Source organism: Mirounga leonina, unplaced genomic scaffold, assembly GCF_011800145.1.
Source record: "Mirounga leonina isolate KUSES-001 unplaced genomic scaffold, KU_Mleo_1.0 Mir_175, whole genome shotgun sequence".
NCBI lineage: Eukaryota > Metazoa > Chordata > Mammalia > Carnivora > Phocidae > Mirounga > Mirounga leonina.
This window is the reverse complement of record NW_023270453.1, coordinates 21,625,452-21,648,010: the sequence shown is the minus strand read 5'-3', so window position 1 is coordinate 21,648,010 and position 22,559 is coordinate 21,625,452. Positions and strand designations below refer to the sequence as shown.

General features: G+C 64.4%; 2 protein-coding genes across 4 annotated transcripts; both read right to left on the bottom strand.

Annotated features, from left to right (window-relative positions):
* Nucleotides 1-1,115: 1,115 nt before the first annotated feature.
* Nucleotides 1,116-13,860, bottom strand: PIGQ (phosphatidylinositol glycan anchor biosynthesis class Q). Of its 3 annotated transcripts, XM_035021817.1 has the most exons (11): nucleotides 13,759-13,860; nucleotides 10,151-10,849; nucleotides 8,233-8,364; nucleotides 7,976-8,096; nucleotides 6,046-6,172; nucleotides 5,598-5,751; nucleotides 5,368-5,479; nucleotides 4,625-4,705; nucleotides 4,010-4,124; nucleotides 2,397-2,458; nucleotides 1,116-1,559 (listed from the first exon to the last, which is right to left on the bottom strand). In XM_035021817.1, exons 2-11 carry the CDS (start codon nucleotides 10,837-10,839, stop codon nucleotides 1,407-1,409), a joined length of 1,746 nt encoding a protein of 581 aa, XP_034877708.1. In that variant the 5' UTR covers nucleotides 10,840-10,849; nucleotides 13,759-13,860; the 3' UTR covers nucleotides 1,116-1,406. The 3 variants fall into 3 exon arrangements, with proteins under 3 accessions (XP_034877708.1, XP_034877709.1, XP_034877710.1); XM_035021818.1 differs by lacking the exon at nucleotides 8,233-8,364; XM_035021819.1 differs by lacking the exons at nucleotides 1,116-1,559; nucleotides 2,397-2,458 and adding an exon at nucleotides 2,799-3,597.
* A 5,453-nt stretch (nucleotides 13,861-19,313) lies between these two features.
* PRR35 (proline rich 35) lies at nucleotides 19,314-21,286 on the bottom strand. The gene is made up of 2 exons (XM_035022406.1): nucleotides 20,193-21,286; nucleotides 19,314-19,947 (listed from the first exon to the last, which is right to left on the bottom strand). The coding sequence occupies exons 1-2, from the start codon at nucleotides 21,284-21,286 to the stop codon at nucleotides 19,314-19,316; spliced, it is 1,728 nt and encodes a 575-aa protein (XP_034878297.1).
* Between the last annotated feature and the right edge of the window lie 1,273 nt (nucleotides 21,287-22,559).

Below are 22,559 nucleotides of genomic sequence, written 5' to 3'. Positions count from 1 at the left end.
GGGCAAGGCCAAAACCAGACAGCAAGTGGCCCTGGGTCCATCCGCCCATGCCAGGACACCTTCAAGGCATCAGACCTGCAGCGAGTCCTGCTTCAGGGGATGGGGTGCCCCCCAGCTTGGCATCAAACAAGAAACAGGTGTCAAACACCTCAGGACAAACAATGGGGGCCAGCTGCCCCATGACCCCAGGAGAAAGGGAACCTCACCGCACCCCCACCAAAGTTCGGATGAAGGTGGGGGGCCTCCTCAGGCCTACCGCCCATGTAGCGATGGGAAGGCAGAGGGGCGCACTCCTAACAGGTGGGAGGTTTTATTGTCACAGCAGAAAAAGGCAGAGCTAGGACCTGTTCCCCGAGACGCTGGGCTGGTGGGACCTTGCCCACGGGCTCCCCACTGTGGCCTGCAGCCAAGGAGTGCAGGCTACAGCACAAACGTGTCCCACTCCAAGATGGCAAAACACACACGATGCCACCTGCATGTGCGGGCTTCCTCCCCCTGGGGATGCTGGGGCTCACACCCACAGTCAGATTCCACGCCGGCCAGCAGGCAGACGCAACCTGAATGCTAGGACCCCCCCCACACACTGGGGGCCACAAACATGTCTGCCCAGCAGCTGTCTGCTTCTGTGGGAAGCCAGTGAGGGAGATGGAAGATTTGGCCAAGGGGCCTGTTCCTGCATGGGCGCGGGGCAGGGACAGGGTGGCAAGGTGAATGGGTGCTCGGTCTTCAGCAAGGCAGTTCCGGGCACCCCGTGTGGCCTGGCTTCACACAGGGAGACCCAAAGGCCCGTGGGCAGCTCCTCGTGCAAAGCAATCTCTCCAGGGGGCGCCACGCAAACCCTGTGTGACCCAGGCTAAGGGTGCGTCCGCCCGGCTTCCCGGACGGCCCTGGTTCACCGGGGCTGCTGGCTTGGGCGAGGGACACAGAAGTGCAACCCCCTCAAGCAAGGAGATGCTTGGGGTCAGCCTCAAGAACGTTGAGTGTGTCCTGGAGGGGTCCCTCCACGCCATGACAGGGTGGGGCCACTGGGAGCACCAGGGAGACCTGCCAGTTCACCTCACGGGGAGCAGGCATGGTGGACAGAGGCGGGGGCTCTGGGTGCGATAGGAGGGGGGTTGGTGGGCACTGGGTGGCCAATGCCATCACCAGAGGTCAGGAGGCGAGTCCCAAGGCAGACACAGCCAGTGATAGAGCAGAGGCCTGTGGGCCTGGCTGGCTGCCTTTGTGCCCTGCTGCTCGGCACCCCACCACCTCAGAGCCAGCAGGAGATGCACAGGCCTCGGACAACTGGGGGCAGAGAAGGCAAAGATCAGGGACGCGTGCTGTCCTGATCGTCCACACCCTGGCAGGAAAGAGGGCAGACTGTGGCCGCACGGTGGTACTGGGCAGGCCAGCGACCAGGCCCCTCAGTCCTGCTTGTCCCCTCTCTGCCTCCAGGGGTAGATGAGCTCTCCGAAGAACAGCTTGCGGCACAGGGAGCCCCAGGAGTGCGTGGGGTGGCAGCCATAGCTGGGGAGGCGGTAGGTGTGCACCACACGACCATAGGGCAGGGGGTTTATCTGGAAGCACAAGGGCAGCGCTCAGCCAGCACGCGGCCCCCAGCTCCCTGAGGCTCAAGCTTGCCAGTCCAAGTGGCCCCTCACTGGGGGTCCCTGGGCTGTCCGCTGCGGGGCAGCACCCACTCTGTCCAGACGGGCCCTCCCTGTGCTCCCCAGGGGCAGGGTGAGCAGCTCTGGAGGGAGCACTCGGACCGAGGTCAGCCGTGCTCTTCTCTGGACAGGCTGCAGGGAGGCGGGGCAGGCTGCAGGGAGGCAAGGCAGGCCAGCCTGGAGGGGCGCCGACCCCTCGCCTGCAGGACTGCCCCCCCCCCCCCCCGGAGCCTCCCAGTCAGGGCCCGGGAATATCCCGCACCCTTGAGAAAACCGTGCAGGGACCCAGCTGCCTCAGCATCTGACCTCTCCCTGAGACATGGCCCTCAGGCCAACCCCACCAGCCCCCAGCAAGTCACCCAGCAACCTGCCCGCTCAGGCAGCACAGGCCAGAGGGACCATTTCAGAGAAAGAGCGCATCCTGAGGCCTTCGCCAAGTCCGTGCTCTTCCTCCTGGAAACAAGAGCCCATGGGGCTCAGAGCAGGAGCCCGGGCTGGTGGAAGGCATCAGGCACAGCCCAGGGGATCCCATCCAGGCACCTGCTGAGGGAGGTTCCAGGCAGAGGGGGTCACGGTGCCCAGAGGTCTTGGGGGTGAGGGAGCCTCCCCTTGCGGCCCCACCTGTCAGCTCTGCTGCGCCCGTGCAACCCTCCCCCAGGGCAGCAGCCGCAGAATATGTGCAACATCATGGCGGGGGGCGGGGGGTCTGCCCAGGGGCACCGAGTGAGAGATGTGCAGAGGCCTCACCTGCATCAGGAGGCGGAGGGGCCTGCCAGCCTCGTGCTCCAGGACTCGGAACTTCACACCAGCTGCAAGGACAGCAAGGTGCCTGTGAGGCACACGGCCCTCGGCAGACAGCCTCCTGGGCCTCCTGCCCCGTATGCCCGCAGTGGCAGGCCTGGGCACAGGGGCTGTGGTGGCAAAGGCCCCTTCCTGTCCGAGCGGCACTCAGAAGGCTGTGGGTGGTCCGGGCCGCACACCGGGCTCACCTCCCCACACGCCTCCCCCAACCTCCCCGTCCGCCTCCCCTCCGCCGGCTGCCTGGCCAGTATCAAAGCCTCTGCACAACTTCACTGAAAAACAGAAGCTGCATGTCTGGGAGGCGGGGCAGGGTCAGCTGGGCTTCAGGGCCTCAGGCTGCGCTGCTTTCCAAATGGGACGTGGCTTCTCCCACAGAGTGGACAGGGTCCTTGGTGGGATGTGGCTGCCATGCTGGCATCTAAACGTCTTCCAAATTCTGTATGAGCGGTGACTTGGGAACCCACTGTGCCCCTGGCCTGTGGTTTGGGCTCCCCAGCCTGGGAATTTCCAAGGCAGAAAGTTCTTGAAAAGAGAAGCAGGAGCTAATTATCAATTGATGAAGAGGCCCCAAGGCAAACTCGGTGAAAACAAGAGGAGGCGGCAGTATCTGTGGACTTTTATGTGAAGTTAAAACAACTCTGCTCTGACCACAAGCTGCGGGCTGGGGGAGGGAAGATGCTGGGTCTCAGGCTCCTAGCCTGCCTGGTCCTGGCACTCTGAAGTATGGACACAGGCTGGGGTCCCCGGCATGGGCCACCTGGGGGTCTGCAGGGGAGGTGGCCTGGAAAGAGAATCTAAGGGCACCAGGAAGGCAGACTAGGTCCAAAGTGCACGGAGCATGCAGGTTCAAGTTCTCTGGCCCTCCAGAGGCTGGAAGCAATTGCTGGGAGCTTTGGTGTCGGGGCTGAGCTGCAAACAGCATGCAGGGCCTCCTGGGCATGCTGCTCAGCACAGGGGCCGGTGGAATAGCCGCTGGATGGGGGCTGTACCAAGAATGCCCCATGCTCCCTGATGTGTTCAAAACCCCTCAACGGGGATGGGCCAACTCACAATGCTGTGACCAGTTAGGTCAGCCTCCCCCAGCCTCCCCTCAGGAGCATGTGACCTACCTAGCGGTTGGTGTCAGCATGAAAACAGGGGCAGCCACCTGTAGAGGGGGACGGCCAGGGGCAGCTAGGAGGGGGGTGCTGTCCCACGCACCGTGGTCTGCGGTCACACAGATCTGGCTAGCCCAGCACCCTTCAGCCTGGCCTGTCCCCTCCAAGGTTGAGGGGCACCAGCGGGCACACAGTCCCACACGAGCTCAGAGGGATGCTTCTCTGAGCCACGTTCAGGTACCACCTACGCTACTGCAGACAGATGTCAGGGCAAATGTTCATGCTCGTCACAGAAGAAGGTGACAAAGAGGAAGGGCTGCCTCTGTCGCCTCTGAGCCCTCCAGCTCACCGCAGGCAGCTGGCCCAGTGGACATCAGGGGTCTCGGCTGCCCCCACCACCCGCGCGCCCTGCACACCACTGCTTCTGCAGGGCCCGTGGGTGCACCCCGCACACAGACCTACCCGCAAGCCTGTAGGGCCGGCAGAGCCGGAGGCCAAGCGAGTACAGCGGCAGGGAGTTGATGAGGTCCACGAGCAGATGCATCAGGCCCTGCACAGCCACCACCAGGAGCCGGAGCTGCAGCAACAGACGGCACTCAGAGCTGCACCAGGGCCGTGACTGCAGCAGCCCAGGGGTCCTGGCCGCAACGAAGGGTGAGCAGGGGCTCCAGACCCCTGGGGAGGACATGGATCGCATCCTGAGGAGGGCACAGCTCCCACCCTGATCCTGAGGCCCAGCTATGAGGAGGCACGGAAGCAGTGGGCAGGGGCAGCTGACCCCAGGGGAACATGCTACTGGCCCCTCGGCTGGGGCCAGCTGGGTGTCCCTCCCCTGGGCCCTCCGTGCACCCAGCTGTGTCCCAGAGCGGTGGCAGGCACCCCCCGGGGTAGGACCCCTGCCCACTCCAGGGCCCAGCACACAGTGCCCCGAGAGTCTGGAATAGCCACGGCCTCCCCGGGGTAGGGGTGGATGGCTTGCCCACAGCTGCCTGGCTGGCAGGCAGGGCAGGCAGGGATCACTCCAAGCACTGTGGGCAAGGCTCAGCGGCCAGGTCAGCCAGCAGCCTCTCGGCTCACCAGGGTGAACACCAGGTAGTACAGGGCCGTGGTGGGCAGGAGGAAGACCAGAATGGTGAAGAGCAAAGTCCCAATGAACAGCTGCAGGGAGAAAGAACACCACCGTCAGCATCAGCAAGAGCCCCACGCCAGGGACGGCCCCAGTGGCACAAGCCACACCTCCGTGGCCCATCCCCACCAAACCCACCCTACAACGGAGCAGAAATGGGATGCCTGCCGACAGGACACCTGGGCTTCCGAGACAGCCCAGAAAAACCCGCTCATGACAGCTTTCTCCAGTACGGGGCGGGATGTGTCCGCGTGCCATCCAGACTCGGTGACACGTGGGGAGACAGAACCAGCCAACAGGGCGTAAGCACATACACCAAAGGCGGGAGGACAAGCATGCTGTGCAGGGCAGCATACAGGGTCCACCTGGTCAGACCAGGTGTGAGCCGGCTCCTGTGCGTAGGTCATGTCCGTGCCCCACCGTCCAGGAGCTCCCTGGGGCCCAGCACCCTCCTCATAGCAGGGTCCGCCTCCCACCTGGGGCAAGGTCCTGCACTGTGGGAGGGCTCCACGTGCACCTTGCCCCCCGCAGAGCAGTGCCCCAGGCTCCACGCTGACCCCACCGCAGGGGAGCTGCCCCAACACGTGCCGCGCAGCCGCACTGGCCAGGCTCATGTAGAGAGGGACCAGGTTGATGGGAGCGTGGAGGCTCCCCCTGCACCTTGCCCAGCCTCCCCCTGCACCCTGCCCGGTACCTGGTCCAGGTCGTAGGAGCAGGAGTCCACTCGCTGGCGCAGAACATTCCACTTCTTCCCCCGGAACAGACGCCAAAGCGAGGACAGGCCGCAGATCTTCAGACAGTACAGCCTGCGGGGCGCGGGCAGCATCAGGGCGGGGCGCCATGCCCCCCCGGCGGCCACCCGTGGCCCTCAGGGCTTGGAGGCCACCATGGGCCAGCCTGCACGAGTGGGGCGCCCACACCCACCTGGCCCCGTAGACGTAGAAGCAGTAGATGTGGAAGGTGAGCAGAGCAATGATGTCAGACAGGATGGACAGGGCGACCGTCAGGCCCAGGCAGGCTGAGAGGCCCACGTGCCACAGGATGCGCTCGATGAAGGGGGACATGAGGTGGATGTAGCCTGGGGGGATGGGGGTTGGCTCTGAGGGGGGCACCCAGGGAGGTCCTGCCCTCCCCCCCAATTCCTCACTGAGGAGGGGCGCCTGAGGTTTCTGGAAACTGAGGGATGGACTTCACTGCTGGCCGTCCCTGGGCCGAGCAGCCAGCCCAGCAGAGCAGGGCTACACACACATACCTGGGACAGCAAGAGGACAGAAAAGCAGGGACGGAGGGGACGGGGCCTGGCCTGGCCCCACCCCCTGCACTGGGGGGGCATTGGGGGGGCTCCCTGGGGCCAGATGGAGCCGGCACTCACTGATCCACAGGTGCAGGTGGTAGAGGAAGAAGCGGCCCAGCACCTGGTCCAGCGCCCGGTTCATCTTCAGCCCAGCAGGCGCACCCATCAGCCACTGCAGCAGATGCTGGAGCTCCTCAGCCACATGCTATAGAGACACAGGAGGAACATGAAGTCCGTAAACTGGGCCCCAGCACAGCCAACCCATCTGGGCAGGCAGAAGGTAGTCTGGGTCCCTCTCTCCAGGTGTCTCCTAATGTGATGGGCACACGAGGTTTCCCACACTTGTCTGGCCAAGGAAGCCCTCTTCACAGATGCTCGGGGACCTGGGGCTGAGAGGCTAACAGTGTGCCCCTGGCCCTCAGGCCACGGAGGCCCTGATGGGCATCAGCTTTCTTCCATCTCAATCCTCACGCCACTGGACCCACAGGAGAGCTCAGCCCCATGTGCCCAGAGGTGGGACAGAGCCCAGCTCACCATGAACCTTGGGGGAGCTGATGGGTCTACCCAGTGCCCCTCTGCTGAGGACCCCACCCCACCACCTGGCAGCACGGCACCATAGACGCCTAGGCCTGAGCTGGGTGGGCGACCCCAGGTGACCCTGAGGGTGTCGTGCCCATCAGGGGCCCAGGTAGCAGGTGGGAAGGACAGATGAGGTCTGAGCCATGAACAATGTCCAGTGAGGGCCAGAGATGGCACGGGGATGCTCGCCGGCAAGCTGGGAAGCTGAGCAGCATCCTGGCCGACCAGGGAGGAAGGCCAATGTCTGGGCACTGGGCCGGTCCCAGGGCACAGGCCCCGAGGACCCTCAGCCTCATCAGCAATGCTGCAGCCATGGCCATGACAGCCCTGCCCCACAGTCAGAGGCCTGCCTTGCCCCCCAGCCCCGCTGCCCACCATGTGGGCCTGTGAAGGCCTCAGCTGAGTCTGGGGCAGCGAGAAAAGGAACAGAGCATTCTTTATAAATAGAGCTTATCTAATATTTAAAGGATAAGAGCTGGGCGGCAGGAAGAGGCTTTCATTTTTAAATTAAATATTTATATTTCTGCGCAGTTCTGCAAAAGGGAGATCGAAGATGAAGCTGGCCAAAAGGCAGAGCATGGGTGAGCAAGGTACAGCAGCGAAGCCCCCGTCCTGGCTTCCAGGCCCTCCCTCCTCCTTCCTCCTGGACCAGGTCTCCCCAAGAAGCTATAGGGGCTCTCGGCCTGTGAGGGCCCCTGTTCACGAGCAGGCCGAGGGCACGGCTGCAGCTGGACAGGGATGGGAGTGCCAGAGGCTGCACGCACAAGGACCACCCCGCCAGGCCTCAGCCCCTCGACCACACTGGGGCCAGGAGGCCACTGGCAGAGGCCTGGGGGAGGCCCACATGGCCAGAGGGACTGTTCCAAGCAGGAAGACAAGCTCCCAACAGGAATGACAGGGCCTATGGCTCTGAGGAAAGGAGGCAGAGAAGAGCAACAGGGCGGAAACTGGGAGAAGTGGAAACTGCTGGTACTCAGCATGGGAACCCCGAATCAGCAGTGGGAGAGGCCTGACCGCAGCTGGACACAGACAGCCCTGGATACATGGAAGGTTTCTATGGTACTTGCTGTGCAGAGGGCCAAGCCCAGAGCCAGCTGCCTCAAAGCCAGGAGCCAGGGACCCTGGGCCTAGTGGGGGGGGAGGGGCCTCCCCCGAAAAGCCTCAACCACAAGGTGGCCCCAGGCATGACCACCTTCAGGAAAGGAAGGTAGAGGCCAGGAGCTGAGATGTGACCCAGTGGGGGCAGGTGGGCATCCGGTGAGCCAAGTATGTGCAGCCCTGGGGACCGGTCTGGGGTCAGGGACCAGGGCGGCTCCTCTAGCCCAACAGAGGCAAAGAGTCATGTGGCTCTGGCCAGCTGAGGGGCTTCTGCTACTCCCAGGCAGGGCCCCACTCCCACCCCTGGGACACAGGTGTTCCAGTAACTCACATCAGCCACAGGGACGAGGGCCTCCGCCAGTGGCCCAATGCGGTCCTTCCCACGAAGCCACGACAGCAGCGCAAGGCCAAGGGCCACATCGAGAAGCACAGAGACAAGCACGTTGGCCTTCCTGGAAGGAGGGGGCCAATGGGAGTGGGTGGTGAGTGGGGCCTGGCCGGAGGGGGTCAGCATGGGTGGGCCTGGTGCAAAGAAGTGGGGGGGACGCGCGACTGGCCACTATGAAGGAGACCCAGGCAGGGCTGCACCTCATCAGCTGGGTGGGGTTCTCGGCCTTCTGGGTGCTGAAGATGAGCGTGAGCTGCTCCAGCCGGTGCCTGAGCTGCTCGCACACAGAGAGCTTACTCCAGACAAGGGACAGGGGCCACAGCTTGAACAGCCTGTGAAGGAGCCAAGAGGTGGCCGTTCGGGCGGTGCAGCGGTCCTCCTGCCTGCCGGGGAGTGGGGGCCCCTCAGCTGGCACCAACACCCCTCACCGGGCCCACATCAAGACGCTGGAGGCCCTGAACACGATAGCCACACTCCCGAGCTCAGCAGGACAGGGACACTGTGGGGGCGCACAGGCAGGCAGCCCGGTGGGGGTCACGGTGTGCTCGTGGCTGTTAATTGGGAACCCGACCTCCTCACAAAGCAGTGACTCGAGTCACACCCAAAGCCAAGTGCCAAGGCTTCACCCCAGGAGTAGAGAGAACGTGCTGTCCTGCCAACCAGCGCCTTGCCCTGCTGGATGGGTGACCCTCATCAAGGGTCTGCAGGCCGGCCAGGCTGCCCCATGAGACTCGTGTCTCGCAAGGCAAAGGAAGCACTGAGGTACTTCTGCAGGGATTCCAACACTGAGAGGAGATGTTTGCAAGTAAAGGTAAAGAAAGGGCCCTATTGTCTCTCGGCTCCATGTCCATCCAGAGCCTTGTTGCCGCCAGCAGGAGCCTGCAGGGCTTGTGCTAAGCGCAGGGCCGCCACTAGCCAGGCGCTCGGACCCTCAGGAGGAAGGAGGAAGTCTTCAAGCGGTTCTGAGCCAGCTCCAGGAATGAGTCACGTTCAGCACAGCCATCCTGAACTCCAGTCAAGTGGAAGGCACTGTCTGCACTGAGCACCCTCCCCCCGCCGTCTGCACAGCAGGGTCCCCGAGGCTCAGACCAGCCCAGGGCAGCCAGGGCCCCAACAGCATCCCTGGGGCTGCCCTAGGGGGCCAGGGGCTTCACTTCTGCACAGTGACAGCGATGCCTCACGTAACTGCCACTGTGCTCTCCCCACGGCTCTAGCCTGACGGGCTGATCGGGATCTGCGGCACACGAGCGTCGTTAACCTTTCTTGAGTCCTTTGAAAGGTGATAAAAGCCCAGGACCATCTCTCTCCCAAACTGCACCTTGGCTGACACACACTTTCCTGTAATTCATTCCAGGGGATTGTGAAGATCCAAAACCCACCTTTTGTGTCAAGAGCCCCTGCAGCCCTCAACCCAAGGCACTGTCCACACGGAGCTGCCAAGGCGCTCTGCCAAGTCAGGCCAGAGTGCTCGGCAGCCCTCGGTCAGCAGGTGAGGCCAGTCCCCAAACCCGACAGCCAGAACCCTGGGACCTAAGTAGGGGGCGCCATCGGGGAGCTGGCTTCTCAGAGGGAGGGACCCCTGGAGCCAGAACACCCAGGGCCCCCAAGGGCTACACCCCTCGGCCAGGCCTACAGCCAGGAGTATTCCAGGGGACTGTACAGACAAGCCAAGGCTGGGGACCACCACCCCAACCCACGTCCATCAGGGAGCGGACACTGCCCCCACCAGGGCCAGGGAAGCAGGTGGGACCTGCGTGCCTTCCTTCAGGAGGACAACTCCCAGGCACCAGGCCACGCAAATACCAGCCATCAGTCGGCAACAACCTGCGTGTGTTCACGGTCTTGCTCGCCTTGCAGGAGACTGAGCCACCTGAAGTCCACCCTGAACGGCTACCCAGTGGGTCCCACGCCAGTGCTGAGGCTGCCAAGGGAGACTGCTCTGCCCAGGGAGCAACCACCACCCAGACGTCCTCGGAGATAAGAGGGGAGGGGACAGGAGATGAGAGCGGGAGGCCTCAGCAGGGCCTGTCTGGGCCTCCAGGCCTCTGCCCACAATGGGGGCTAGGGCTCAGCGGCCGGACTTCCTCCCCGCCACCCCCTGGCCCCAGGGGCACGTACCGGCAGGCGCTGGCGGCCGAGACGAGTGACAACAGGCAGGCCAGCAGCACGCAGACGGGCCCTGAGGCACGCTTTGCCAGCTCGGCAAGGATGCTGGCCTCCACGCCCTCCGACTGCCAGTGGCTCAAGCGCACAGGGCCGTCGTCGAAGCGGTCGCTTCGGAAGAGCACCTCACTGCGCGCCACCGTGTCAAAGACAGCGGCCAAGCCCCCGGCACTGGGCGCGGCATCACCGGCCTGGCGGTCGGGCAGGGCTGCGGGTGGGTGCAGCTGCGACAGCAGCACCTTGCGCTGGTCATAGAAGACGAGCATGACCTGGTCCTCATAGGGGGCGCCGCGGCGGGGAGGTACCTGCCGGCGGGTGGCCTTGCAGCTCCACAACTTGCTGCCCGGCTCCCGGCACAGCTGTAGCCAAGGCTCGTGGGAGAAGATGGTGCCCAGGCCCTCCAGGAAGTGGCCCAGGCTCTCCTCAGCCCCCTGCCGGCGGTGGCACCAGGTGCCCAGCACGGCCAACCCCACGCGGCCGGCCTGATGCACCTGGGCCAGGAGCTCCTTCACCTGGAGGGGGATGAAGGGAAAGTGCACCACAGCCAGGACCACGGCGCTGCTCTGCTCCGGCACCCACCGTCCCACCAGCAGGCCGCTGTCGGCCGAGGCGCAGCACGTGGGGAAGAAGGCCTTGAGCACCATGCTGGGCACGCTGGAAGAGAGGAGACAGGCTCAGTCTGGGGCGGCCCCAGGGTGGCCGGCAGCACCACAGATGGCCCTGAGGACACACACACACACACACATGGCCACAGGGCCCATGTCACATGGGCATGGCCCCTACTCCCATCCCAAGCCGGCCAACGCTTGCCCCCATTTCAGAGACAAGCAGGTAGAATAGGGGACGTGCCATGATCTCCGGAACCACTCACGACGGTGTGTGGGGCTGAACGTGAGGGCTTTGTTTTTGTTTTCAAGGAAACTGATGAGTTTGTTATGTGTAGCACATGGAAAAATGTACAATCTCATTAACAATTAAAGTAATGCACATTAAAATCTAATGAACCTTGATTTACTCACTAAGCTAGCGAGAATAAAGATGAAAATGTAAATGGATTACTGCTGGGCTGAGAGAAACCAGATGCAGGCACACGGCTGGTGGCTGTGGGCACTGGTGCAGGGGCCCCAGAACATACCGGGGGACGTGCCTGTGCCCTAAGCCTACCCCCTGTCTGGTGAGCCCCCAGAGGAGCCTCGGGGCTCTCATGGGGCTTTGGCAGCTACTCTGACCCACCAGCCTATGGCTGTGCCCACCCACCATTTCGGGGCTGAGTTCCCAGCAGGGGACTGACTCTCTTGTCACAGTTGAGCTAGGCAGCTGTCTAAACGTGGGGGGCCTGGAGGATGACAAGCTCCCCAGTCTTCTCTCAGGCTGAGGGCTGTAAGCCTTCCTGGCCTCTAACCAGCAAGACCGGCCCCAAGTAGCATGACCCCCGAATTCTGTGGTACCCTGAGCCTTGCCTTGCCCAGAGGTAAGTTCACTGGGGATGCAGGTTTCTCAGCAAGCACTGAGCCCCTCCCAGATGGTGGGCAGCAGGCCCTCATCCAGCAGAGCCCTAAGGGCTTCACCTTGGAGCATGCTCTTTCTCAGACACTGACTCTCCCCACCTTGTTGTCACAAAGGACCCAGCAGCCACCCTGAGCTAAGATCCCCAAGCTGGAGCCCACACCCGAGGGAGGGACACAGGCCTTGGACGGAGCCCAGGTCTCCAGGCCCCACCGCTCGCCAGGCCCTTGGGACATACATGTTGGGATGGTGGGACGTGTCATCCATTTGCTATCAGCTGGGGGGCTCTGGGAGGGGCCTTACACAGACACAAATGCCCAGGGCTTAAGAGGTCACTGGTGCAGTAGCTCGCCCTCCCTGCAGGGAGGCCAGACTGGGGCCGGGAGGTAGAGGCCTCTCCCGGCAATTGCGCAAGTGGGTTCCAGCTGAAAAGGGTCCTCTGAGCTGAGCAGCCACACTCCCGAATGTCTCTCCTCACCAAGTGACTGGTGCCGGCAGGGGAAAGCCCAGAGCCCAGCAGCAGCCCCGGGCCAAATCCCCGTGGCCATCACCAGGGGCCCACTTCTCTTCCTGACCTTCCTGATGGGGCAATGTGAGATGGACAGAGCAGTTCTGCCTGCAAGGGACCTGGGGCTTCAGGCTTGCTGACCATGGTGGGGGGCCGGGCATCACACTAAGCCAGCTCAGCCAAACAGCACTATCACACCCCGCTTGGGGACTCCTTGCACAGGATCTAAGGAAAACGACCCATGGCTACTGTCGGAAAAGAAAAACAATTGGCCTAATAGTGAACAGATGCTCTGGGGGAAGCTGCATCTGTCGGAGCAATGGGGTTTTCACTTCGGGAAAATTCATTGAGTTATACTCATATGGTTTGTGCATTTTCTTTGTGTGGGTTATGCTTCATCTACAAAGTTTGCCTAAAAAAGAAGAAGAAAAAGAAGCAGCTCCTTATGTCTAAGGAAGAAGGGCAGAGGGCAGAAGTTGCTGTTCTTATCCGTGGGGTAGCTAGAGAGAACAAACCACAGGCCCAACTCCCATCCCCACCCCCACCTCAGCCTCTGGGAGTGAGGAACACAAAGAAACCTGCTCAGATCAGACGCCCAGAAAAAGAAGAGCAGGCAATCAATAGCGGAGGTGCAGACGGGGGAGGGGGCAGGAACTTGGGCAAGGAGCACATCTTTAAAGACCAGGATCCAAAACAAGGGCCCAGGCCTGGGAAAGCCTCGTCTGTCAGGGGGAACACTGAGCTCCCTTCCCAGGTGGGTCAGGCAGCCAGGTCTCTGGGGCAGGGACAGCCCTGGTCTCAACACCTGAGGTCATCAGTGTGCCTTATGAGGGAAGCTGTACTTCTCTCCTCTGCGTGAACTGACTGTGGGGAAGAGCCCAGTCATGGCTGGCCAGGGACAGCTCCACGGCTGACCCCCGCCTCTGGAAGCTACTCCAGAGCTCCCAGAAACTCCTTTTTACCCCATGTTGTTTGTTTTTGTCTGGCGTTGGGTAAACAGTGCTTTCTCCCCGTCATCTCAGAAGAATGGCTGTGAACCTACAACCCCCAACCCGGGGCTCGAACCCACCACCCCGAGATCAAGCGTGCACGCTCCCCCCGACGGAGCCGGCCAGGCACCCCTACCGTTGTTTTGTGCCCTATGTACTGCGGTCCCTGCTGGGCCCTGAACGCCCTTCCCCAGGGTCCACCGCGGGGGCCGGCTGGGGGTGTCACTGGGACACGGCGGCACGGCCGCAGACCACCCACCCGGGCCCGCCCCCGGAGCCCTGCTGCCTCAGGCCCGCCCCTTGACCTGCAGCGCCCCTATTTCACAGAAGAGGAAACAGAGGCTCCAGACGCGGGGCGTGGCGGGGGGCGCTGTGCCGCGCCGGCCCTGGAAGGAGCCTCGGGGCCCCTTCCGCCGCCTGGCCCGCGCCCGGGGCCCGGGCCCCCCCGGGCGGGGGGGGGGGGGGGGGGGGGGGTGCCACAGTCCGGGGGCCGGGGCGGGAGGGGCGGCGCCCCAAGGTCACAGCGCACGGACGCCGGCCCACTCCCCCCGAATGCTCACCGTCTGCTCCCCAGGGATGGAGTGGGGGACCGCGTGGGGCGGACCTGGGCGGACGACAGCGCTCGCCGCCCCCAGCCCCGCCGCGGCCGCGCCGCGGGACACGAGCCCCATTTCCGCCGGCTCCCAGCGTTGCCGCGCGACGGTCCGGCCCCCAAAGGCGCCCGAGCTGCGCGCGGACCCCGCTCGAGCGTTCCGCGCGCGCAACGTTCCAGTCCCGGGAGTCTGCGTGCGCAGCGTCCTTGTCCCCCAGCAGCGTCCTTGCCCCCCCTTAGTGTCCTTGTTCCCCCCCCAGCGTCCTTGTCCCCCAGCAGCATCCTTGTCCCCCAGTGTCCTTGTCCCCCCTCGTGTCCTTGTCCCCCCCAGCGTTCTTGTCCCCCACCAGCAGTGTCCTTGCCCCCCCAGCGTTCTTGTCCCCCACCAGCAGTGTCCTTACCCCCCCAGTGTCCTTGTCCCCCGCAGCATCCTTGTCCCCCAGCAGCATCCTCGTTCCCCCCATGCAGCATCCTTGTTCCCCAACAGTGTCCTTGTCCCCCTCCGCCAGGGTCCTTGCCCCCCAGTGTCCTCTTCCACCCCCAGTGTCCTTGTCCCGCCCTATGTCCTTTTCCCCCCCAGAGTTCTTATCCCCCACCAGCAATGTCCTTGTCTCCCCCTAGCAGTGTCCTTGCCCCCCCAGCGTTCTTGTTCCCCCAGTGTCCTTGTTCCCCCCTGCACAGTATCCTTGTCCCCGCAGCATTCTTGTACCCCCTCCAGTACACCTGCAGTGTCCCCAACACCCCTGCCTTCCAGTCCCCCACCTTCTCACAGCTGACAAACCTCCCCCATCCCCCATTTCCTCATCTGAGGGACCCGGTGGGCCTGGCTTTTGAGGGTCCCCCACCTCACCTTGCCACTGGTGAAAGGACCCCCAAGCCCTGTGTGGGGTTCCAGAAGGAGCTGCCTCCCCAGCTCCAGACTGGCCCCCTCCAACAACAGTCTCTGCCCAAGGGGCACCCCCAGGTCCCCCCAGGGCCCAGTGGACTAGGAAGGCTGGGCCTCAGTGGGCCAGCCCAGAGGTGGCAGCCATCTGGTTTGGTCGTCAGCGGGGTCCCTAGCCCCTCCTGCTCCAGCGAACAATATCCCTGACACAGTAGCAACAAGTAGCATTTATTGAGCACGTAGTGGTCATGCTTCCTTACACTGACCACTGAAATCCCGCCCCCCACATGGGCTGGTACATATGAGGGGGACCTTGTCAGAGGCAATGTCCTGGTGACCAGGCGCTGTCCCCTTCCCACTGAGACCCCTCACTGGAACTAGGGGCCTGGCTGGGCCCCAAACGCAGAGCTCCACCCTCACGCCCCCACCTCTTTTGGGCCTCATTTGCCCATGGTTTTTAGGTAACAGGAGTCCTTCCTCATAGGAAGGCTCTCCAGGCTGGGCCACCGCCTGGAACCTTCCCAGCACGCCCCACCCATGAGCTTGGAGCCCTTTGCTCCTGGTTTGCAGAGGAGAAAATGCAGGTTCAGCCTGAGAGACAATCTCACACGGGAGAAGTGGACCAGGGGTATGGAGGCTCCCCTCCCAGCCATGTGCCACCCCAGGGTGCCTCTGGGGCAGCCCCTCTTTTGCATTGCCTTACCTCAGTTAGGCCCAGAGAAGCAGCAGGAGGCTCGGCACCTGGGGTGCGTCTGAAGATGGGGGACGGTGAAGGGCTGCACCCCTGCCCAGCCCAGCCCAGCCCAGCCCAACCCAGCCCATCCCAGCCGCACCCTCCCTGCCTGCTTCTGTCTGATTAGGAGGCTGGGGCTGGGGCACCTGGCCCGAGAACCTGCCTGGGTAAACGCTGGTAGCTGCCCAGCGCAAGGTCTGCAGGCTTCAGGGGCTGGGCCCAAAGCTCAGGCCTCCTGGGCCCTGACCTGGCAGGGCCAGGGCCTGAGTGGACATGGGGGCCATGAGTGCTCGGGCACCCTAAACTGAGGTGTGCAGAGGGCCCAACTTTGGTGGCTGGGAGGCGGCTGGTTTGTGGCAGCCAACGAAGTCTGAATTGTCTCCAAGAAGAAGGTAGGAGGCAACCCAGGACCTGGCCCATCAGGAGCCCTGCAAACGCACAAGGTCGGGGAGGCGTGGCCAGCAGTCCTGGAGGCCCCACCAACCCCCAGTGTTCCTCCCGCAGTGGCCTGGGGCCCTGGGGGCTCACCCACACCCCGTGAGGGGCTGCTCCCATCTGAGCCCACAGGTCAGGCCAGCTGCGAGCGGTACTGGTACACCTTGATGTCGCTGTCACCCGCATCTGCCACCACGAGCTGGCCCTGAGGCGCACAGGCCACTCCCAAGGGCCGCCTCAGCCCCTCGGACACCAGGCAGACGGGCGCGCCGGCCCGAGGAAACAGGGTCACGTGGCCCTGCTGCTCATCCGCCACAATCACGCTGCCCTCCACGTCAGTGCATATGCCCGCTGGGTTGCCAAAGGTGTGCCCCGTCAGGCCCCCCAGGGAGCCCAGGGGCTGGCAGGCACTGCCGAATAGCCGCACATCCCCAAACTCCTCACTCACGGTGAGGCCGCCGTCTGGCCCCGGGCCCACCCAGCAGGGGCCCTCCAGACCCAGTATGGAGGCTGGGGCCCGTGGCTCCAGGGCAGGGCTCAGCGCAAAGCTGTGCACAGCCCCGAGCACATAGTCCGTCACCAGGAGGCGGCCGGTGGCGTCCACAGCCAGCCCCCGGGGGGCCAGGAAGGAGCCCACCGTGACCCAGCGGCCTTGGGGGTCTCGGGCAGTGTGCCGAAGCGCGTGCACAGCCCCACTGACGAGGTCGCTGACCACCATGAGCCCAGCAGCTGTCACAGCCACATCCTCCGGCACGAAGGCTCCAGCCCCTGGCAGGTGGCAGGGCAGGTGGCAGATGGATCGTCCCTCGAGGTCCAGCACATGGACGCAGGGTGCAGCCCCAGCCGTCAGGAAGAGCAGGCCATCCAGGGAGCAGTGCAGACCCCGGGGTCCTCCTGCGGCCCCCACGGGCACTGGGATCCGCCCAAGCAGCCGGGGCCGGCAGGAGTGAGCGGGGTCTCCGGGTGGGTCCAGCTCGCAGAGCAGGCCCTGGGGGCGGCCTGTCAGTGGGTCGGGGAGGCCCAGGAGGCCAGAGGACAGATGGGTGGGTGGCTAGGGATCACAGTCTCAGCTCCTCTGAGCCGAGGTCCTGCAGCTGGGCCCAGTGTGGCACTGCAAGAGAAATAATGCCCACTAGGGGCCAAGCGGTGGTGACCCTTCTCCCCCTGCTCCCTCCCGGGGGTGCTGGCGTTCTCCTGTTTTACACAGGAGGAAACTGAGGCACTGGGTTGGGGGGGGGGCGGCTGGCTTTAAGCGTAGTGTCACCAGGTCCTGAGTGCTGGCCTGATCTGCAAGCCCAGCCACCAGCCACGTGTCTAGGTCCCATTTTTCCACATGTGGCCCCTGGAACACAAGTCTGGGGAACATGGGACCTGTGAAGGTGGCTACGGGTTTTTCTCTGAGGCCTGCATGAGCTCCCGGGCATTGGGAGGTCCCGAGGTGTGTGTGGGGGGCAGGGGGTAGAGGGAGATGGTGACAGATGGGCAGTGTTTCTCAAACTCATCTGTCCAGGGAACCCTTCCTTCCTTCAGGCAAGGAAAGTGACCCTTCTTAGGGGGCAGCCCAAGGCTCTGCCCATTGCCCCCACAAAGACCCTGGAAGCTTCCAACCCCTGAAGGGTTAGGCAGGGGGGCTCTCCGAGAGCAGAGAGGTGGGCGGGGGGGGTCTCCTACCTGGGGCTAGCCTCCTGACCTCGCTCCAGCAGCAACAGCCTCTGTTGTTAGAAACCAGCCTGAGGGAGGGGCCACCTTGACAAAGCGGGCATGGGCAAGTGGGAGGGGCAGGTGGGACGCGGGCCAAGAACACGTTTGAGCAGTAGCCCAGGGAAGCTGTGTGGCGTCATCACTCAGCTGCTAAACCCCCTAGGGGCGCCCCAGGGCTGCCACAGTCCTGCCTCGGGTCCTTTGCACTGGCCTCTGGGACATTCTTCCCACTGTCCCTGCATATCCGGATGCCACTCATGGTCAGCTCAGCCCACCCCTCTCCAGGGAGGCCCCCACACCCCTCCAAAACCTGCCGTAATGCAATTCATGAATTCAGGAGGCACCGAGCTAACATCCGTGTGAGTCCGCCTCACCCACACTCCCCCAGTAGGAGCACAGGGTCAGGCCCTCGGAGAAGGGGATGCACCCCTTACATGTGGGCTGGGCCACTCACCAGAGTCTGGGGTGGGGAATCTCCAAGGGGCTCATCCTACCCCTCAAAACTGGCAGGGTTGGGTCCTGTTTCTACGCCTGTGAAACTGGGTTGATGCCCCCTAAGCTCACATCTGCCTGGTGGTGATAAGAAATCTGGGTGCAGTAGACACATGGGGGTGCCAATAGAGGGCCAAGGAGGAGCAGGTCTCTCTCGGACACAGGACCTGGGGACTCTCCAGGAAGCCCCTGGATGGGAGGGGTCAGCGCCTGTCCGTGACCCATAGTGCTTCCCACCTGGTTGGCCCACACCCCAGCTCTGGACTTGGCCTCTTAATGCCCCACGGTGGGGTGGACGACCGATGCTATCTGCTGCCGAGCACAATTAATGGGGCAGCCGTAGGTCCTGCTCCAACTGGCCCCAGCCCGGCTGGTCCAGCTCAGGGAGCCAGGCACAGGCAGGAACTGCCCTCCCTGGGGCCATTCCTGGGTGGGTACAGAGGTATGGCCAGCTCCGGGGAGAGAAGTCATTAGCTGGGTCCAAGGGTCCTGCGGGCACCCCTCCCTGCCTGCCCCCTGCCCCCCGCCTGTGGGAAGGGCCAAGTGTGGCTGTGCAGGGAGGGAGGCAGTGAGCTGTGAAGGCCACCCGATGCCTATCGTGGCTGCAGGGGCTGGCTGGGGGCCAGCGGAGGCCACGCGGGGCAAACAGCCCTGAGCCACAGAATGTGGGGGCACCGCTTAACCATAGCGGGAGCAGCCTACAGCGAGAATCTGACATCAGGGCTGCCCTGGCCAGACACGGGGGCTGGAGGCAGGCCCAGGGGTCCCTGTCCACCAGCAACATGCTGGAACACAGGCCTGACTAGCTCCCACCCACACCTGCCTCCCCACCTCTCCTGGTTCTACCCCCTTTGATGGAAAGCCCCCCATTGGCCTGGAGGGGGGGCCAGTCCACAGGAGGCAGGTCCGGGTCTGAAGGTGAATGCCCAGCAGGGTGGCCCGGGACACTGGCCACTCAGATGTGGAGGCCAGGGACATCTCCTTGGCGGGGAGTGTCTCAGTGGTGGACGCTGAGGCAAGAAGGAGGCCCAGACAGGGTATGTGAAGATGGTTTCTATTTAAACATTCACAACTGTGATCACTAAGGAGCTATGACTCTCTGCTGTCCCTTGTGGCCCCAGAGATAGGCCACAGCCGTGGCAGGTGAGGTCAGTCCATGGGCATGCTGGGCAGGCTCTAGGCCACACCCCTGGGGCTGGGGCAGGTGGGGGGCCAGGCAGTGGACACGGGGTTGAAGGGCCCTGTCTGTTAAGAACAGAGGAGGCAGCAGATGCTGTGGTCAGACCTTGGCGCCCGGGGGGCTCTGGAGGCTAGGGACAGCCTCAGGGGGCCAGGACCCCCTCGACCCGCCACGGGCACCCCAGCTGCTGCCAGGAATGACAGGGTCCTCTGGGGCCTGAAGGGGCAGGCCCGGGAGTGGGACACTGGAGTCAGCCTCGCATTTGGTGGTGTGGCTAGAGAAAGGCTCAGCTGTTGTGGGGCCCAGCATGCTAGGTGGCTCCGGGGTCCCCCCGGCCAGCGTGGGGCCCAGCTCCAGCTGCCCCCAGGCCCCCACCGGCCCCTTGGGCCCCTTGGTGGGCGCCCGCTTCACAGAGAGGTCGAGGGGTGCATCCGGTGGCCGAACAGCCCACTCTAGCGTCTGGTGGATGGTGAACAGCTCCTGGCGGATCTTGCCAAGCTGCTCCCGCAGAGGCCGAGGGGCCAGACCCCCGGCAGGCACCAACTGCCCTAGGCGCTGCTCTACCTTGGCGTAGTCGCCAAGGGCCTGAGTCAGGTCCTCACCCACGTGCCCGGGGCCACCTGGCATCAGGCCCAGGGGCTGCTGGGGCAGGGGGGCTGAAGGGCCCGGGGTCTCGGGGTTGCCTGGCTCCTTGTCCTCAGGCCAGAGCATCACGGAGGGGCCAGTCCGAAGGCTAGGGGGTAGAAGCCAGTCAAGAGGCTGCACTACCCACCTCCCCAGCGCCCCCAGTCCCTGCGCCACACCCCCTGGCGACCCCTTTGCAGCCTGGCTGAGGGCCTTGGGATCCCAGAAGGATAGAGAGTCTGGCTCTCTGGCCTTGGTTTCTCCTCTGTGGCCTGAAGAATGGGGCCCAGCCACCCTGGCCAGCTCACCTCCCACCCCTCCCCACCCCCGTGGCCAGGGGCCCCTGACACCTACCTGCTCTGGGCACTGAACTTCACCGTGCTGGAGGGTGCCTTCAGGGGCTCCAACCTGCTTCCCAGGGGCAGCTTCCTCTTGGGGTCACTCTGGGCAGCCTGCTCCAGCTCCCCCTCCTGCCCTGAGTCCCTGGGGGCTCCACGGGGCCAGGGCCTGCCCAGCCCGGGTACTGGCACCTTCAGCGGCCCTGGGGCCGGAGTCCCAGGGGGCCCTTTTGGGGGGGCTAGGGGCTTGGCAGGGACAGCCTTGCCTGCCGGCAGCCCCAGCGTATGCTCCAGGAGCAGGGGATAGTACAAGCGGGGGACCAGGGCAGGGCGTTCAGGGGTCTGTGGGGATGGGAAAGCAGAGACCGGGGGCAACAGGGGGCTGGCCGAGGCCAGAAAGGGCATGTGGGCTGTGGCAGCCAGGGAGGGCCCCAGGTAGGAGAAGAGACCAGGGCCCAGAGGGCAGTCGACACCTAGCAGGGACAGATGGAGGCTCTGGGCCTCAGGGAGCTCGCTGGGGGTGGGCGGGGGGTAGCAGGGGACCCCCCCGCTCTCAGGGCCCGCTGCAGCCGCGTCCACCACAGCTATGCGCCTCCGGCCCCCGCCCGGCCCTGGCTTCCATGCCTCGGCCAGGAGCCCCCCAAGGCCCACATCCTTCTGGGCAGCCTCCCGGGCCAGGGGGGATGGCACACCGGGGTACCCATCAGCCCCCAGCTTTGGGCCCCCGACGTGGCGGCGCGGGGACAGGACACGGGAGGCCAGGTCGGGCATGGCGGGAGCGACGGGCAGCTGTGGTCCTCGGGGCTGGCTGCCAGGGTCTGTGGGGCCCAGGGGGCGGTCCGGGCTGGGCGCGCGGGGCCGGGGCGCGGTGGGGGCGCGGCGGCAGGCCCAGTCCGGGGAGCGGAGCAGCAGGGAGAGGGAGTCCTTGCAGAGGCTGTACTTCATGTGGTTGTACAGGTGCGACTTCTCTAGGCAGGTGAACGGGCACTGGAAGCACTTGTAGTTGTAGGGCTTGCCCCACGGCCGCGGGATGTAGTGCGGCTTCTTGGGCTTCCGAGCCCGTGCCCGCGCCCCGGCGCCCAGGCGGCAGGAGCCCCCCTCGCGGGACATGGCGGCCTGCTAGTGGGCCGGCCCGGGCCCCATGGCCACCTGCGCACAGGGGGCCTTGGTCAGTGCCCACCCCCTGCCCGGCTCCCCACTGCCCTCCGCCCACAGCTCCCAGGGCTGCGAGGACAAGAGCTGGGGGCATGGGCACCCAGCTCCACCCTGCAGCCTGCTCCCCCCACCCTTGTGTGTGCGGTTCCCCTGGCCTCCCCCACCTCCTCCTTCAGCTCCACGCACTCGGCTAGGGTCGCCCCAGACGGCAGATCAAAATAAAAGACACCAGTTCAGTCTGACTTGGGTAAACAGCGAATGCTTCCGTAGCAGAGGTATGTTCTAGCCAATGTGTGGAATGTATGCTAAAAAAAGCTTGTTGTTTCTCTGCAATGTAAGGTTAACTAGGCACCCTGTATTTTATCATGTTCACCCCCCCACCCCAGGCCTGCCAGCCCCCAGCCGGCCCATTTCTGGGCTGATCCCACTCATGCCCGCCTGAGTCTCTGTCTGCCCGATGGCCATTTGCTGAGCGACTCCAAGCCAGGTATGGCTCCTGGGGACACCAGCCCTTCCTTGTCCCACCGCCCCCCCCAGGGCCCTCCGCTGTGCTGGGGAGCCAGGAAGAAAGCTTCCGTGCTGAGAGACCAGCTCTGAGTTTCACGAACACCGTGTGCGCGTGCGTGTGTGTGCACACGCGCGTGTGCACATGCACGTGTGTCCCTGCTCTGGCGGGAGCCGGGTGGGCGCGGGAGGTCTCTGAGGGGGTCAGCCTCGTGTGGGGCCAGGCCAGGCGGGGGGGCGGGGGCGTCCCAGCATGGCCCCACGGCACAGCCACCTGCTCAGCCTCATCCATCTGGGTGGCTTCAGGCAGGTCAGCGGCCGAGCCTGCAGCGGCCAAGCTCAGCCAAGACCCTCCTCCCCCCACACCCCACACACTCGCTCGGAAGCCGCTCCACTCTCCATCTGGGCCACCACCTGGGCCATCCACCGCCCCAGTGAGCGCCTGCGTGGGGCACACGTTGAGTGTGGGCACACCGGCTTCGGGTGTGTGCACACGAGCGTTACAAGGCTCCAGATGAGCCCTTACCCAGCGCCTGGAGGGACAGCCTCTGCATGGCTGGGCCGACTCGGTAGAGAGTCAGCCACCAGAATGCATGGGGCCCGGGCACACACACACACACACACACACACACACCACTCAGAGTGGACACGGTGGTGGTGCACACGGAAGGACTCACAGCCCAGCCGCAGTGGCGAGTCAGGCACCTGGACACATTCAAGGGAA

Coding starts and splice junctions, on each gene's coding strand:
- PIGQ (XM_035021817.1), bottom strand. CDS start 10,839: ATGGTGCTCAAGGCCTTCTTCCCCACGTGCTGCGCCTCGGCCGACAGC. Junction 6,173..7,975: donor CCCTCGTCCCTGTGGCTGAT/GTGAGTTACTGG, acceptor GTGTCTCTATAG/CATGTGGCTGAGGAGCTCCA. Junction 4,706..5,367: donor GCTCCTACGACCTGGACCAG/GTACCGGGCAGG, acceptor TTCTCCCTGCAG/CTGTTCATTGGGACTTTGCT.
- PRR35 (XM_035022406.1), bottom strand. CDS start 21,286: ATGTCCCGCGAGGGGGGCTCCTGCCGCCTGGGCGCCGGGGCGCGGGCA. Junction 19,948..20,192: donor AAGTTCAGTGCCCAGAGCAG/GTAGGTGTCAGG, acceptor TCTACCCCCTAG/CCTTCGGACTGGCCCCTCCG.